Source organism: Electrophorus electricus, chromosome 20 (assembly GCF_013358815.1).
Source record: "Electrophorus electricus isolate fEleEle1 chromosome 20, fEleEle1.pri, whole genome shotgun sequence".
Classification (NCBI taxonomy): Eukaryota; Metazoa; Chordata; class Actinopteri; order Gymnotiformes; family Gymnotidae; genus Electrophorus; species Electrophorus electricus.
Window position 1 is genome coordinate 12,441,180 of NC_049554.1, and position 15,539 is coordinate 12,456,718.

At 45.3% G+C, this 15,539-nt stretch overlaps 1 protein-coding gene across 1 annotated transcript; it reads right to left on the bottom strand.

Moving 5' to 3' along the window:
* prdm2b (PR domain containing 2, with ZNF domain b) lies at nucleotides 1-9,909 on the bottom strand. Its single transcript, XM_027003123.2, has 7 exons — nucleotides 9,795-9,909; nucleotides 9,142-9,245; nucleotides 8,672-8,824; nucleotides 8,119-8,245; nucleotides 6,068-6,181; nucleotides 1,342-5,912; nucleotides 1-1,232 (listed from the first exon to the last, which is right to left on the bottom strand). The coding sequence occupies exons 1-6, from the start codon at nucleotides 9,907-9,909 to the stop codon at nucleotides 1,345-1,347; spliced, it is 5,181 nt and encodes a 1,726-aa protein (XP_026858924.2). The 3' UTR covers nucleotides 1-1,232; nucleotides 1,342-1,344.
* Between the last annotated feature and the right edge of the window lie 5,630 nt (nucleotides 9,910-15,539).

Below are 15,539 nucleotides of genomic sequence, written 5' to 3' on the forward strand. Positions count from 1 at the left end.
AATATAGACACCACCCCCCTCATGTTCAGTGGAATTTGTCTTCACATCTCAGAAACAAACAAAGTATCCACACTGGTCTTATGCATCACTATAGCAATTGATCTACCCTTAATATAAAAAAAGCAAAAAACCCCACTGTGGCTGCGCAACTATAAATGATAAAAGGTAGAAGGGAAAAACAAACAAACAAACAAAAAACATTTACAAAAGCTGTCAAAACAGAACAGAAACCATTTTTGCAACCAAAACTACTCATGGATTTGTTAAATGCAAAATTAGCTAAACCGAGATTTTCAGATGTGGGGAAATGGTCAGAATGAGTCAAGCAGACAATTACATAACTTGAGTTTAATCATGGCACTGCTTATCCTCACATATGAAGGGTATCAGAAGACTTATTCCCAGCGCAGTGTTTTCACTCATTCATATTTAGTGTTTTAATGGTCAGCATTCCTGCTGTAAATGCTATGGATTATAAAAAGTACTGAGAAAACCACAAATGGCTTAATGGATGGCTGGGTCAGGCAGGGATAGATCACATTCACACAGAACACTGTTACTGCCCACTCATGACTGTATCAAACAGCTCGTTTCATTACTGTGCTCAAAAGAAAAGTAAAAAAACAACACAAACCTCTGAATGCAAGAGCTTCATTTGAACAAATATCGCATTCCGTATGGAGCATCACATTAAATATCCATACACCCCCCCGCCTCCATTTACATGAAGAAGAGGGGAAAGACAGCAAGAGGACTGACACAAAAGGGTCAGTCTTGCCATACCGTATTCATAGCACATGCAGGAAGAGACTTGAATTCTAAAGATTTCACAGAACGCAAAGGCAAGAAAAAAAGAAAAAAAAAAAGTTGCGATAACAACTGATAAATGATTGCCTTTTTGCAATACGATCGGCCATCATTCTTAACGGAACTGCAGGGCCATTATTGATAAATCAAGTAATATTAGTTTTAATATACATTTACAGGCATCAATCTACATTTCTTTTTTTTCCCCCTTTTCTTTTTTCATTTGGGAGGGTCGCACATCCAACTAAGGCTCATTTCTGAAAGTGCATTAAGAACATGCTTCTGTCAGCCAAACTGAAGCACACATGGAGAAGTAAAGCTCCTGATATCTTATTACATGTATCTAATTAGTCCAATAAATCCACCAAGTTCACCAGGTCTCCGGCTTGGAGTTTTCTACTTCCGGTGAGCTTCAACAGGGATTCCTGGAAGGAAAAAAAAAAAAAAGACAGACAAAGTGCACACAAAAGGTTAAACCACATGCATTAAAAAGGGATTGGCATTGTCCAACTCCTATTGGGTAAGATGTCCTACCGTTTACTCCCCAGGTCCAGGAACACCGTTTGCAGGGTCGTCAGTCCCACCAGGACCCATGGAACTGGCCATTTGTAGGCTACGCGTTACTGGCCCGCCCACCCTCTCCCGCACCCTCACAGAAAAGCGTTCCTCCTTCTTGGACTGCACCTGTGGTTTCATCTCCACCTCCTTCTTTGGAGCTGCATCTTTCCCGGCACGTGGGGGTTTCTGAGCAGGCTTTGCTGCCGGCTCCTCCGCGAGTACCGGTGCCAAAGGCACCGGAGATTGCCTGCTGCTCTTTCTGCCTTTCTTGCTTTTGTGGACTGGGCTGTCCACGCTGGAAGCAGGTCTCTTGGCGCGCACCTGAGAAGCCCCCACTTTACCCCGGCTTGCCGAGACATCACTTTCTAGCGGCTCCGAGCTACGGGCCCTAGTTTTCCCCAGTGGCCTCGTTGGCTGGCCTGTTCCAGGCTCCTGTTTGATTTCAGAGTCTGTGGCTCGACTACGGAGTTTCATGTTTTTGTCTTGAGGCGAAAGCACTCCTTTCTTTTTCTTAGCAACAGGTTTCTGAGGACAACTGCATGCGATGTGCTTTGTGAGGCTGGCCGGGTACGTAAATTCTCGACTACAGTAGGGACAGACGTGGACATCCGGCACCTCGTCTTTCACCTGGGCGGGGGTTTTCCTTACCGAAGCAGCAATGGCCTTGTTCTTCTGGGATATTGCCTTCTGCACAAGTTGGTTCTTCTTCTTGTTCAGGGCAGTCATTTTCATCTTGGATGGCATCTCCTGGATGAAGTTGAGCCTCTTGGGTTGACCCATCCTACGGAAGGTGTTCTGTCCTACGCCAGCAGCCGATACTGCTGCATGCCGCATGGCGCCATTCAAAGGCGGTTTAACTATCTGCCTGAGAGGAATGGGGTTCTTCTTGGGAGTGTACCGCCTCTTATCACTTGCGTTGGCACAGGCCAGAATGTGTTTGTGGAGCTCAGGCATGTTGTCGAAGCTGTTGCCACACTTGGTGCACCTGATTGCTGTGCTGAACGTCTGAGGGATGTTGTGGGTGGTGAAGTTAGTTGCAGAGACTATCTCTCCAGCAGGCGTTCGGTTATGGTAAGGGAAGGGGGGAGGCTTGAAGCTGGGGTAGTGCTGATTGATGCCAAGGCGGACGTCCGGCCCTTTGGGTTTTCCAGCCTCAGAGGCCATAATCTTTATTGTAGTGTACAGCTCTTCCGTGGGGTCCTCTTGCCCAGTGACATCATCACCGGCTTCCTTTTTAACTTCGATGCCATCGCATACTCCAGAATAATCCAGAGAGGCATGGTCGGCAGTCATGTCAGGAGCTGAAAGCGTGGAACTCTTCTCCACCTCCGCCTGAGCTGGATCCGTGTAATTCTGAGGCCGGAGTTTGCCATTTTCAACTGAAGTGTGATCGCAGCTCTGGCCGGGGTGCAGGTCGCTCTGGTGTTGCTGGAGGTTGCAGAGGAAAGCAAACTCTTTGGAACAGACAGAGCAAACATAGATCCTCCCCACACCATGGAGAGAGGAACGGTGCTCCAACAGGGCTGCTGCGTTTCCAAATAACTGCACGCAGAACTCGCACTTGAAAGGTCGTTCGGTTGCATGATCTATAATATGGCTGCTAAGTTCCTTAATGGAGTTAAAAGGCTCCTCGCAGACGTTACACACAAAGCTCTTGACAAAGGTGTCCTGCTCCAAAGTGTCTGCCACATCAGGAGTCTTTGCTGGAGATCTGGCCAAGGCTGCTGCTGATGATATGCCATTGGCGCTAGGCAGAATTTCAACCGTCTTTTTAACTGTTACAGGTTCATCAACACCTGTGCCCTTCCCAGCTAACGGCCCTATATAAGAAGTTTGACAATCTGTCACTAAATTGTGAGAAGAGGGAGAGAGTGTTTTTGCATTAGGACACAAATGTACCGGAGAGCGAGAGGACTGTGGGTTTTGTCCCACCTCAGCTTTAATATTGAGGTCTTGAGGCAAAGTTACATCAAACTGGCTGGTGTTGGAGTCAATTCTCCTTTCATAGGAAGAAACCACATTGTTTGCATTTTTTAGTATATTAAGCTTAGAATCAGAGGTGGAGCCCTTAAGTAGTGTTTCAGTTTCGGTGTCTGAAATGGAATCTGCTTTACAACGTATTTTTACATCCTGAGGACTCGAAGGCAGTGCATCGGTTGTAGGGTTTAACTGTTCAGCAGTTTGGTCCAAGTCATCATCATTCAAAGATAAAGAATCACTGCATGTTTCTGTTACAATAGGGGGCCCTGGTGTTTCCTCCATCACATGGTCGACAGGTTTGGGAGACAATTTAGGAAAAGAACAGTCTGAAGATGGAGCAAGAGGCGGAGGTGAAGGGACAGAGGGCAGAACAGGGGGTGGGGGTGTGGAAGAGGCCTGGCTGGAGATGGACGGGGAGGAAGGATTCATGATCACAGGGGTCAGGGAAGGTGGGGAGGCAGATTCACAGGGAGGCGGCTCTGAATTAGAACACGGACTGGATGGGGAGACACTCGCAGCGCTGGCCGGAGACAAGGAGGCGTCTGGGCTTCCGAGGCTAGGACAGCCCTCCTCTGCAGAGGCACTCAATCCAGTGTATTCGTTCATTAAGACTTTCTCCAGCATGCTGGTATTGGGTTTCTTTCTCTTGACATGCGCCTGTACCAATATGCTCGCTTTCGTCTCATGGTCAGCTGCACCTTTACGATGCACGCTCAAATCCAGCACCGACTCTCCAGGCCCTTTGCTTACGTCGCTGTCTTTTTTAGCAACAGCGCTGGAAAGGTCAAGGGGCTGCTGATTGCAAGAATTGCCTCCACTTATCGAAGCTGACCAGTCCTTTCCAGGGGGACTCATGGAGTCTCTCTGATCTTTGCTGGATATGCTCCAGGACTGGATCACACTATGGCTTTCAACCTTCGGCACCTTGAGAAGTAGCGAATCTCCAGTTTCAGAGTTGGAGCTCTCGGAGGGGCTGCTTTGCACGGGTGTGAGAGGAGAGCCAGTCCTTCTTTTAAATCTCCCTTGAGCAGCAGGCAAAGAGGTTATGGAAAGTGGGGTAGTCAATCTACGGCTATCTGCTATTAGGGCCAGTGAAGACTTTTGACTGTCCTGGGCCTGCAGAAGCTGTTTCAATTTAGGAGAAAGATAAATGGCTTTCTCTTTCTGAAAGGCCAACGTCTCTGTGGATTGGGGGAAGACGCTGCTACCCAATAAAGGTGAAGGGGAAGAGGAGGTAGCAGCAGTAGATGATACAGTTTCAGATTCCATTTTCACTGCAGGAAGAAGTGGTGGGGTAGAAGTTCTCCTTTTGGAAGTTGACTGAGTGGGCAGTGAAAGCTCTTTCACGGGGCTAGGCCGTGTTTCAACTTTAAGGACCTGATTTATTTGGTTAGGATTCAAGATGACTGCATCGAGTCCGAAAAGTGCGGCAGCGTTCGAGTCGACCTCTATCACTTCACAGCCGCTGTCTGAGCTCGTGGACAGGATCTTCCCATCAATGTAAAGGCTGAGGTTCTCCGAGATGTTCCTGGAGATGTCGACCATGCCTTCCTCTCGTTCGCCCTCATCCTCCGTGTCCACGCTGGGCACGTAGGTGGGTGGTGGGCTGGAGGTCGGAGATGTAGTCCCAAGTGCTCCAGCACGGCCCTGCTCCAGCTGCTGGGCCGATCCGTCCTGCAGGAGAATGCCTTTCCTCCGAACACCTTTTGGCATGAGATGGCGCTCGTGAATTCTGCGCTGGTGCCGGCGCATGTTGGTATGTGTGCCGAAGGCCTTGTTGCAGTATTTGCAAGGGTGCACTTCTTTCGACTCCTCAATCTCGTCTAAAACAAAAGGTGGGTCAGACTCCGCCCCCATATCTTTAGTCGACGCGCCAGAGCCTGGCTGAGGGGGACCGTTGCGTGAACTCATAATGGTGGGACACGGAGAGGTCACAACATCAGAGGTAGGAGAGTTGCTGAACCCAGAGGGACTGAGGAGAAGCACCGTTCCTGACAGCGCCCCCAGCCTTTTCAGGCCTTTGCTCCCACTCTCGTGACGTCTTTCGTGCCTTCGCCTGCCTACCTGAGAGCCAAAGGGCTTGGAGCAGTACCTGCATTTGAAGGTGTTGGTCTGGTGGTTTGCCATGGTGTGAATGTGAGTGTGGCGCTCCAAGCCTTGTTTGGTGGAGAAATGGCGTTCACAGTGCTGACAAGGGTGGGTTTCACCCTGGGCATCGTCATCAAGATCGGGGTCGCCTTCAGCATCTAACTCACGAAACACTAGCGAGGACTCGCGTTCGCAAAAAATACTCTCCGAGCTTTCCTTGACGGGGCTGTTGGGAGCCAACTGTGGGTGAGGCTGTTCACTGCTGTTCTCAAGCTCCGCCTCATCAGGGCGTACTGGGCTGTCATGTGGGCAGAGCAGCTGTAGTTCACCTTGATCTGCCTCCTCTGCACCCTTCTGCTCCTTCACTGCTGTCGGCACCGGAGAGGAGTCCTTGGTCTCTTTGGAGGTTGAGTAGGAAGCACACTTCTCCTGGGCCGGCTGTGTGGATGCAGAGGGTCTCTCTTCCTCTATGCTCGCGCCTTATAGAATGAAAGAGAAAAAAAAAGTTTTACTTTTACTCTGTAATGACAAAGGGCATGTGCCTGAAATCACCAGTTTTAATATGCATTTGTTTGCTAAATGAAGGTCCAGAAAGAATAAAACATCTTCAGAAATTGACTGCAAATTAACCAACCTTCCTTTATGTCACTCATCTCAGTGACTGTAGGTTTAGCTGCACTCGATGGCTTATGCCCAGATAATCTTCCCAAACCAGCCCGTCGAGCTTTTTCCAACAGCTTCTTTCTTGCTGTACAGGAAACACTTAGAATCACTTTCAATAAAGAACAACTATTTCTTTTCACTATGCACTGTGAGGCCAAGCAAACCTCCAACTCTGCGTCTGAACCAATAAACACAGGCGGTAAAACAAAGCAGGCTCCTGCCCGAATACTGATGCACGTTACTGGCATTGTGACACCTGCAAGACTTCAGACAAAAGAATTTCAACCTGTTTTTTTTTTTTGTTTTTTTTTTTTTTTAAAGCTGTTGCTTTTTTAAATCCTCAAGGCAACAAAACCCGCCTGACTGCTGTGACAGTAGTGTGAAATGAACATCTGATCTTTGCTTCCTATAGAGTTGTTTTGTTTTGTTTGTAGTAGAGTTAGCCATTCAAAATTTAACTTGTTTAACTATAAGGATCCATTTGTAAAAATAATCTAGCTCAAGGACATTTTAATATAGGCATAAGCCTCAAGGTTTTCACTCATAAAATGTGTCAAGAAAACAGAGCCTGCTGCTATCAGCTGGTGCCACTATGACAAGGTCATTTGTCAGCATCCTATACAAAGCCTGATTAATAAAAGAGAAGCAAGCTCCCACCTCAGTCTGACTACAGTTGTGAAATATCCACTGTGCTGTCTATATCTTCAAGTAAGAAGATCATGAGCCTCTCTTTAGGCCATACTTTTTTGTAGCCACTTGAAGAAAAAATTCACCCAGTTAGATACAACATGCATTTGGTGCAGGCTTGCAGCTCTCAGCTCCTCTTAATTCACTTATACTAATGAAGGGTTACATTATATGATTAACAAGAAATCTTTCATATTTAAAAACACTCCAATATCATACTAACCTTCAACCTGGGTTGAAGCAAAGGCATTCAAAGCCAATAGTGAATAGCTCCCAAATCTCTCATTCCTGACGCAATCCGCATAGTCACACGTGGATGTAGGATATTCCTGTCTTGTTCTGTATAAGGCACGTGAACGACCACCTTTACAGCCCGGGCGGCCCTGGGACCACCGCGCGCGACTTACGCTGCAAATGTGAGCCGTTTCAGTGACTTTTAGCGCACAGCCGCTTAGCAAGGACGACGCAACTGGTGGCGGCTGGCCTACAAATGCCCTCCTTTTTGAGAACCAGCCAACCTAGCTCACCGAATGGCATTACCACAACCAATGCTCAACTGTGCATGGCCAGGAATAAAAAGTAAACCGGGTGTCCTTTTCCTGGCATGTTGACGGTTAGCCATCGCCGTTTTGACACACGTATCCAACTTTGTAAACTTGACCAAAGCCGACTTTGGTCGTCCAGATGGGCCTCATGACTAGACCAGGGTTTGTGTGGCGTTTGTCAGAGTACCTCAACCAGGGGCTTATTCTCGGCGTATTTATTTAATCAGCTGTGGATTTCAAGCCCCCCGAAGTAAATTTGAGCCGAACGATCACATCAACGGACAGACGGCGGAGAAAAGTACAGCCACACCTGCCTTTTCATATTTAACAGAGCGAAATGAAGGACGAGAGGGAGAGAGACTGTCGCACATCGTAACTCATTTCTCTAGCTGGCTACTGGGATCATTTGTTTATGATTTATTTTCTCATCCGGACTGCCGAAGAAAGGTCACTGTTCTGACAGGATCTCAGCTAAGCTAAACTAAGATAAGCTAACCGTGTAGGGACTAGCCTGTCGGCACGAAACTGTTTTACAGAAAAATCTGTGAATTTGTGTTTTCATAAGAAAATACAAGTTAATTTCGCTCCAGGAGCCTCGTCGGACGCGTCCAGCTCCTCGTCCAGCTCGCCAGGTTAGCTCAAGGCTAGCAAGGCTAGCCAGGCTATTGACGCTAGCGCCTTCTCAGCTGCGAAGGGAGCACAAGTGCACAGATCCGTGTCCGTTTCGGCGTGTTGTTGGCGCTGTGGCGCGCAGAAAGGCTCATTTCGTCGGCGGTAAACCAGAGCTTACCTCGCTTCGCTCTCGGTGGATGTTTCTTGTTCAGGTTACTGGTCCTTTCTTCCTCCAAGGCAGCTGCTATCTCGGGGCTGTCTTCCCCATTGTACCACACCAGCAATTCATCGTCGGGCCTGATTGGCTGAGGGGAGCGACGTTTGCGAGAAGGACCAATCGCAGGTCAGCTCATTGGTCAGTGAAGGGAAATACTATATAGGCCTTGACGCACTGACATGCATTTACTATTCAAGGCTTGTGTTAGCCGCCTCGCGCGCACACACACACACACACACACTACTGACTTTTTACATTATGAGACGTCTGAACATTTTAAACAATCATCTTCAGTTGCAGTGACTAAATTAGATTTAAAAGTAAAATACATGTTGGAGATTATAATAAACCAACTTCAGGCAACGAGTATAAACTTAATGAATATCTGCAGTTTTACTGAGCACGCCCTCATTAGTTCTTAAACTTCCTAAAATGCAGTCTATATTACATTATGTGTCATTAAATAAAATGCAGAGTATTAGTAAATATATAAAGGTAGTCTAAGGGATCCTACCCTCAACACTTTGTAGTAAATAGCTCTGTTGATTTCCAAGGGAAACAGGTTCTGCTCTTGGGAAGATCGTGCCCAGTTCACATAACGTAACCAGTTTCCCTTCATGGGGTCTGTGGCATCCACACACATCCATCCTCTGGTTGGGAAATATACCTTAAAGGTAATCACATTTTTTGAACAGTTACAAGGCAGTGGGCTTTGCAGCTGGAATATGTACACACTGGTGCAGATTACTAAATAAAGGAAACACCAACAAGAAATGTATTAAATGGTTGGTAGGCAAAAACTACAAGAACAGATTATTATTATTATTGCCATGAAATAGATATTGCATATCTCTAGAACACTAGTTGGATGTTGTATCCTTTGGTGGTGATGGTTGATAAGGGGAGAGTCTTCTTTTATATGTTTTATTATCCCAGGCCACAGGTAAAGTCTTAACATCACTGCTTTGCAATCTTTAAGCTTACCTCCCACATGTAAACATTGCTGGTCACTTGAGACCTCTTCTTCCTCTCTCCTACAAATGGTCCAAACCTCTTGCCTTTAGGAATTAGTCTAGATGCCCAGACACCTGAAGAGTGCAGCACATCAAGAAAAAAGATTCATGTTTTAATTCTTCAGGGACCCCCCAGGCCATATACCTTGTTGTCATATGGTAGCCTGTCCAAGACCGGGTTTATATTAATACTCCTAGCTGTCAGGCTAACTGAAAAGATATGCATTATTATATAGATCCATTTTTATATAGATCCATTTTAAGAGAGGTTATATCAATGAAACATTTAGTGTACTATAGTCATCTTTCTCTGAAGATCAATATCTGAAAAATGTTTAAAAAAACAAAACAAAAACAGACTGCCAGCAATGGCTGGCAAAAATTCAAAGAAAGGTAATCCTACATCCCTGAGGTCAGATTCATTCCCGCTTCCTCCTTCAGCTCTAAACACAAGGGGGATAAATCAGGAACTAGCAGAGAGCAGAAACACTTCTACTGTCCATAGTTTCATTAGTTTTATTTTGTGTTTGTTTTAGCAGAGGAACATGCTGGTGCCAATGAAGGAACCAAAAAAAAAATCACTGCGCTCGTTCTCTCATGCAGACATTTCCAAACCTGACCCACCTATACGGTTTGGGCAGACAGCCGAGGAGCCCAGCCTCATGCTGTCTGGAAGCCCTCTCCACACGTGGGCCGGAATGTCATCCAAGGTTTCATATGGCCCCCCAGATACAGCCATTACCATCTCGAGGGGGGAAAAAAACCAACATGTTGCATCATCTGCACATATAATACTAGAACAATACACGCACATGCTGGGAATGGAGAGTAGCCCAGGATACGCTACATTTTATTCATTTGAACAGTGTGCCATACCTGCAAATATCACTTCAGTTGAGCTCAGCAAGTTGCATTTATCACATAAGCTCTACAAGCGTGAAGCAGCTATAGTTAAGGATAGTCAGCCACAGCACACCAGGTAAGAGAAGTCCTCTGTTTCCCCTCATTCGCTGCGGGACCAGACAGACATGTTTTACAGACAGATCAACAGATAATGCAGTGAATTCAATACACATGTTATTTTTTCTTTGTGGCTGCACATAAAAGTACATTACCTAAAATCACTAGCAGATGTTTCAAACATGATTGTAAGAAGCTGTATTGTTTTGAGGTTTGTTTTTTTTTTTTGTATTAAGGAAGCATGAACACAAGCACAGTTTGTCCATCCTTCATTTCACAAAGTGTCTCTCAATTAACCTGGAGGCTTGGGGAAGACACACCCGCAGAGAAAGACAAGGGTGCCATTTTCTATTGGACAGCATTGACAGTTGGTGCAAAGTAACCAAGAGATCTCTCTTCATGAACCTCTGAGCAGACTGGGCTGTCTGTTGCACAGGAGCAGATGCCTGCGCAGACAGACAGGTGGACGGAAGGCAGATGCTGTTGATTACTACAGAGACTGTCCAGGTCACAGCAGTCATTACATGCCTTCCGTGATCATTCCTGCATCAGACCAAATCCTAACAAAGCCACCTGCCCACCTGAACGGCAAACCTGTACCATGTTCCAATCAGCTCCTACAGAGACACATACTATATCTCATTTCATTACCGCCAATAGTCCAAAATTCCATTTCACGCTGCACAACAAATGGAGCAGCAATGTTTTCACCTTTGGGTAAAAATTAACTCGATTATATGGATCTTTTAAACTTCTTCATAGCTGAGGCTAACAATGGTCAATTCTATTGTTGCAAAAGCTTGTGATTAATCTTACCCAAACCAATTTGGCTTATATTGTAGTTACTGTATCGTGGTGCACCAGCCTCTGACCCGTAGAGACACACCTGCCATACATCGTTAATCGTCATGGGCGTGTAAGATATGGAAGACCCACACCATCACCTTTTTGGCTATTGTAGAGAGACACGTTCACATATTAGTGTGTCAACTAACTGCCAGCAGGACCACACAAATGTTAAGGAGAGTGGGGGAAAATCGCGTAGACACCTTGCTGTTTTACTGTTAACGTCTGGACCTCAGAGATGGATCCTTGCTTCACACCCATACACAGACTCTCACACCACTGAGACCAAGAAATCAACTCAAAGCCATTATAACACCATTTACTATGCTGCATTTCTGCAAATTACTAAATAAATGTTACTTACAATATAACCACGTGAGCTTCAGCAGAGAAATTACAAACAGACGTGGTTACTAGTTTGCTAGATCAACGAAGTGATGAGAACAGACTAAGAGCGTAACTAATACCTACAAGTGAAAGGCCTTAAATTAGGAACTCTTCATTCTTCCCCTTAAACTGATTGACTGATTACATTTCTTTTTGCACCATGTGTGTATATTTAAGAAGCCTTGAACCAAGTCTGATCTTCACGTTAGTGCAAGCACCAGGTCTTCTCTGAGGTTACCTTGTCAGGTTCTCCCTCAACAACCAGAGCATCGTAAGTTCACCTTCATTACAGACACAGGACGAATCGTGAACGGTCGCTATCACGCGAGGATCCCGGACCTCGTTACGAACATCAGTCATTTAATTCATGAAGGATCGATAACTCTGCATTTCATACCGCGAGTGATTTATTTGGATGCATCTAAGAATCGAAATGAAAACGTATCGTGATGGTTAAGACCGGGCCACGGCAAGCGTTACGGAATTAAAGGAAGCCGTTTCATTGCGGTCAGATCTTTGTTAACACCGGTGGCCGTGTCACAAAGGAAGCAGCAGTCTCCTCGCCCAAACCTCCAAACGGAGCTAGACTAGAGCTTACAAACGATTCAAGACGTGTCGAGATCATCCGGCATGACATGATTTAGGAATTGAGAGGGGGAAAAAATATGCGCTCAACATTACTGTGATTAACCTCCAAAATGATTCAAGGCAAATTATCTTAGCTCTCCAAATCTAGACGCGGTGCGAGTTCAAAAGCATGAGTGTGTTCTCCAAATGTTCTGCTTCACACCAGACTTTGGTGGATGTTCATGAATATACTCGTTCTGTGATCATTCGTGAACATGCATCAGTTAGCGGGTCAAGGTTGTGGTTGTGCGTCCCGACTTTTTAAAAAACAAAACACACGCTGATTTCGCAGAAAATGCTCCTCCAACCCTCACACCTCCAACCTGCGGCACACCGTACAAAGGAAAGTTTTTGCGGTGGTTTCACAGGGTCGCAGATGGCTCTGAACGCCGGCGGGACGCGCATGTTTTATTGTTACCCTCATCTCGCCCGGTCCGGAGTGCACAAACCGACGCAACTCCAACCCGAGCAAGGTGTTTGCAAAGCCACGCAGAGGAGCGCTGTGCTGGCAGGAATAATAACGCGTACACACACACTTACCTGTAGTTCCGACCACCGCTGGGTAGTTTTTTGGCTTTACCTGCTCTCAATCTGCTGAAAATGGCGGCTGGAGACGGGAGCTTTGCGCTTCCCCGGCGTGAGTCCTCGGCCGGGCGGCAGGACCGAGGGGCAAGCAGTCCGCACAACCACCAGGCTGGGGCATAGGGGCAAGTGAGCGGGCAGCGTAGCCTCCGTATTCAGTGTGGTTAAAGGAGCCCCAAAAGACGGGTGTAGTTTGTATAGCAACTTTAGTGGTTTGTTTTAGTGTGCACAGCGACCCTTCTTGCACGCCGCTGTTTTTGAAGACTTGATGAGCTATAGAAACGGTTATAAATCCGTTTATTCAACGTCCACGCCGGCCCATCTTCATACTGAATGCTGCCAAATTCGCCCCCCTTTGGCCTTTCATTTACCACGTGTAATGTGGGTTTGCTGAGCGTTTCATATACTGGATTATACCAAACACAGGCATTAGAGTTAACCGCAAATGAATTTTCAAACGACACTATCAGAGTTGCAAGAAAGTGCGGGTGATTTGTTTGTTTGTTTTTCATCATTTATAAGAAATTTGATAACCTTTTAACACCTGCGTTCATCTGATAGTGGACTGCAGAAGCCCGACAGTGCTTTGTACTTAAAGGAGTAGAAAGAGAAAAGAGGGTCTGTTTAAGATTCCCTTAAGTCGAATGTCTTTGTTAACAAGAACTTTGCGAAAAAATAAATAAAACATTTAATCGCAGACTACTGAAGTTTTTCATGGTAATTATTTTATTAAAATACATTAGCCTCTCAGATTTTTAAAATATACACTTGTTTATGCTGTCTTTTTTTTTTGGTGGTGGTGTTTGTCTTTTTGATTTATTTTTTCCTATCACCGTTCTGTTTCACTTGTTAAGTGTGATTACTTATATTGGCCACTGGAGGGCAATATTGCTTGAAGTCCTGAGTGTTTCTTTTATGTAAGTCATGATAATTTTACTTCAAACGCAACAGTTAAGACAGAATTAGACGTGCCAGCTGCAAGATGTATGTATAATTTAGACATTTCAACAAACATTTGATGATGATAATAATATGTTTAAGGTCATGGTATTCATATATTTTTCCAATCAAGGGTATTTGACAGAAATTAGGAAATGTGCAATGTTTAAAGTTGTTTGGTACCAAATCTACCCAACTGTTTCCTGTGCAAAGTTGTCTGGATATTAGAATGTGCAATTAATCCTATTAGATGTTTGTGATTGACCAATCATATAATCCAGATGACAGGAGAAACCAATAACATGATCCAGAGATTTTTAAACATGGAAACCTCATTCTTGGTTACATACTAACCATGCAAACGCCACACACATCCTTGTCTGTCCTCAGAAGACTGTACCTGTAGTCTCCAGTGATTGAATTAGCCTACACCATGTTGCAAGAGAGAGAGAGAGAGAGAGAGAGAGAGAGAGAGAGAGAGAGAGAGAAAATTATCAAACAAGCAAAAAACTGTTTTTAAAAAGCAAAAATTAATTAGGAAATTAAAAATCAATCAATTATCTCTACAATCTACTACCTTTTCACCTTCTCTTTTTGGACCAATGATATGAATGAATGATTCTCTGATTTCATTCATCTTCTCCTATTTCATCCGTTTCGGTGTCTTTCACCTGATTCATGTTCAGTCTAAACACACTTAACAGGTCTTAAAACAGAAAGATTACAGATTCAGACTATAGAGAGCCTGAAGGTGGTAACTGGTGCAATTACATAAGAATACGAATAAAACTGAGTTACTGTTATAGGATGACTGAGCCTTGACATTAATGAATCTAGTGGGGACTGAATAGAAAATGAGGGTAAAAGCAAGTGAAGGAACGCAAACCATCTTCATCGGAACTGTAGTGCTGTCCTCGACCCAGATCCCGACCCAGTGAGAGAGACAAGTGAGGAAAATAAGATGTGCCAGAGTTGGGTCCTCAGCAGATACTCAGGACCAGTTTCTTGGATAACAAGATCAGCTTCCACTGGAAAAAGCTCCCTCTTCAGTAGTTTCATCAAGGACATTTTCTTCCTCAGTCTCAAACAGAACAGTAAGGACAGAGTGGTCTCAGCCATCTTCCTCAGGGGGCAACTTCCATAGACTCAGCCTCCACTAGTACAGTAAGGACTGGTTTTTACCAGGGCAGCTGCAGAGAAAGCTTGGATCCGAGTGCTGCATGAGCAGCCTCAACGCAAAAGCAGTAAGAAACATCTCCTCTGGGTCAGGACACATCTCCTCTGGGTTAGGAGACACCTCAGGGTCAGGAGACAGCTCCTCTGTGTCAGTTTCTCCAGTGGATGGTACCTTTGCAACAGGGTCTAAACAGGGTTTAAACCTAAAGATGGATTAAAGTTACAATGGGTTTAAAACTAAAGAGGTATTTAAGTTAAGATGGGTTTAAGCTTCACTGGGTGATGACACAGCTACACCGTTAGTCTCACTGAAATTTGGTCCATGTAGATTGCCCAAAAGGTCAGCAGGGCTGAAGGGCTGTGTAATTCTGCTGATTGTGACGGGAGACATGCATACTTATTGCAAACTTGCAGAGTCTCCACTTGGGATGCAGGATCCAGCAGCCTTTGCACGGATGTGACAACATAAATTAAAATTTGATAACATGTTTAAGATTTGATCTTTGTTAACAGTTGACTGGCTATGACATTGTAACTTATTCGGTAATAAAATACACACCTCTAACCAGACCTGGAGGGGAGGAGCCTGATCCGGTAACGAACCCTCTGCCTCACGGTGCCAGCAGTGCTTATCGAGTGCCCAATAACGTAAATAAGAACAACAGTGTTAGCTGTGTTCATCTTGCGTCCAGTGTCCTAGATCGGTATTGATGTTGCCCAGGGAGGCGAGCCGAGTTGTAGTCTCGCGTCCCTGCGGCCTCACAGCTGCTATGAGACGATGTTGGCCACGTCAGTAAACGCCGCAGAAGGAAAGTCCAAAAACCGTGAGACTGGAGATTTAGATTCTGCATG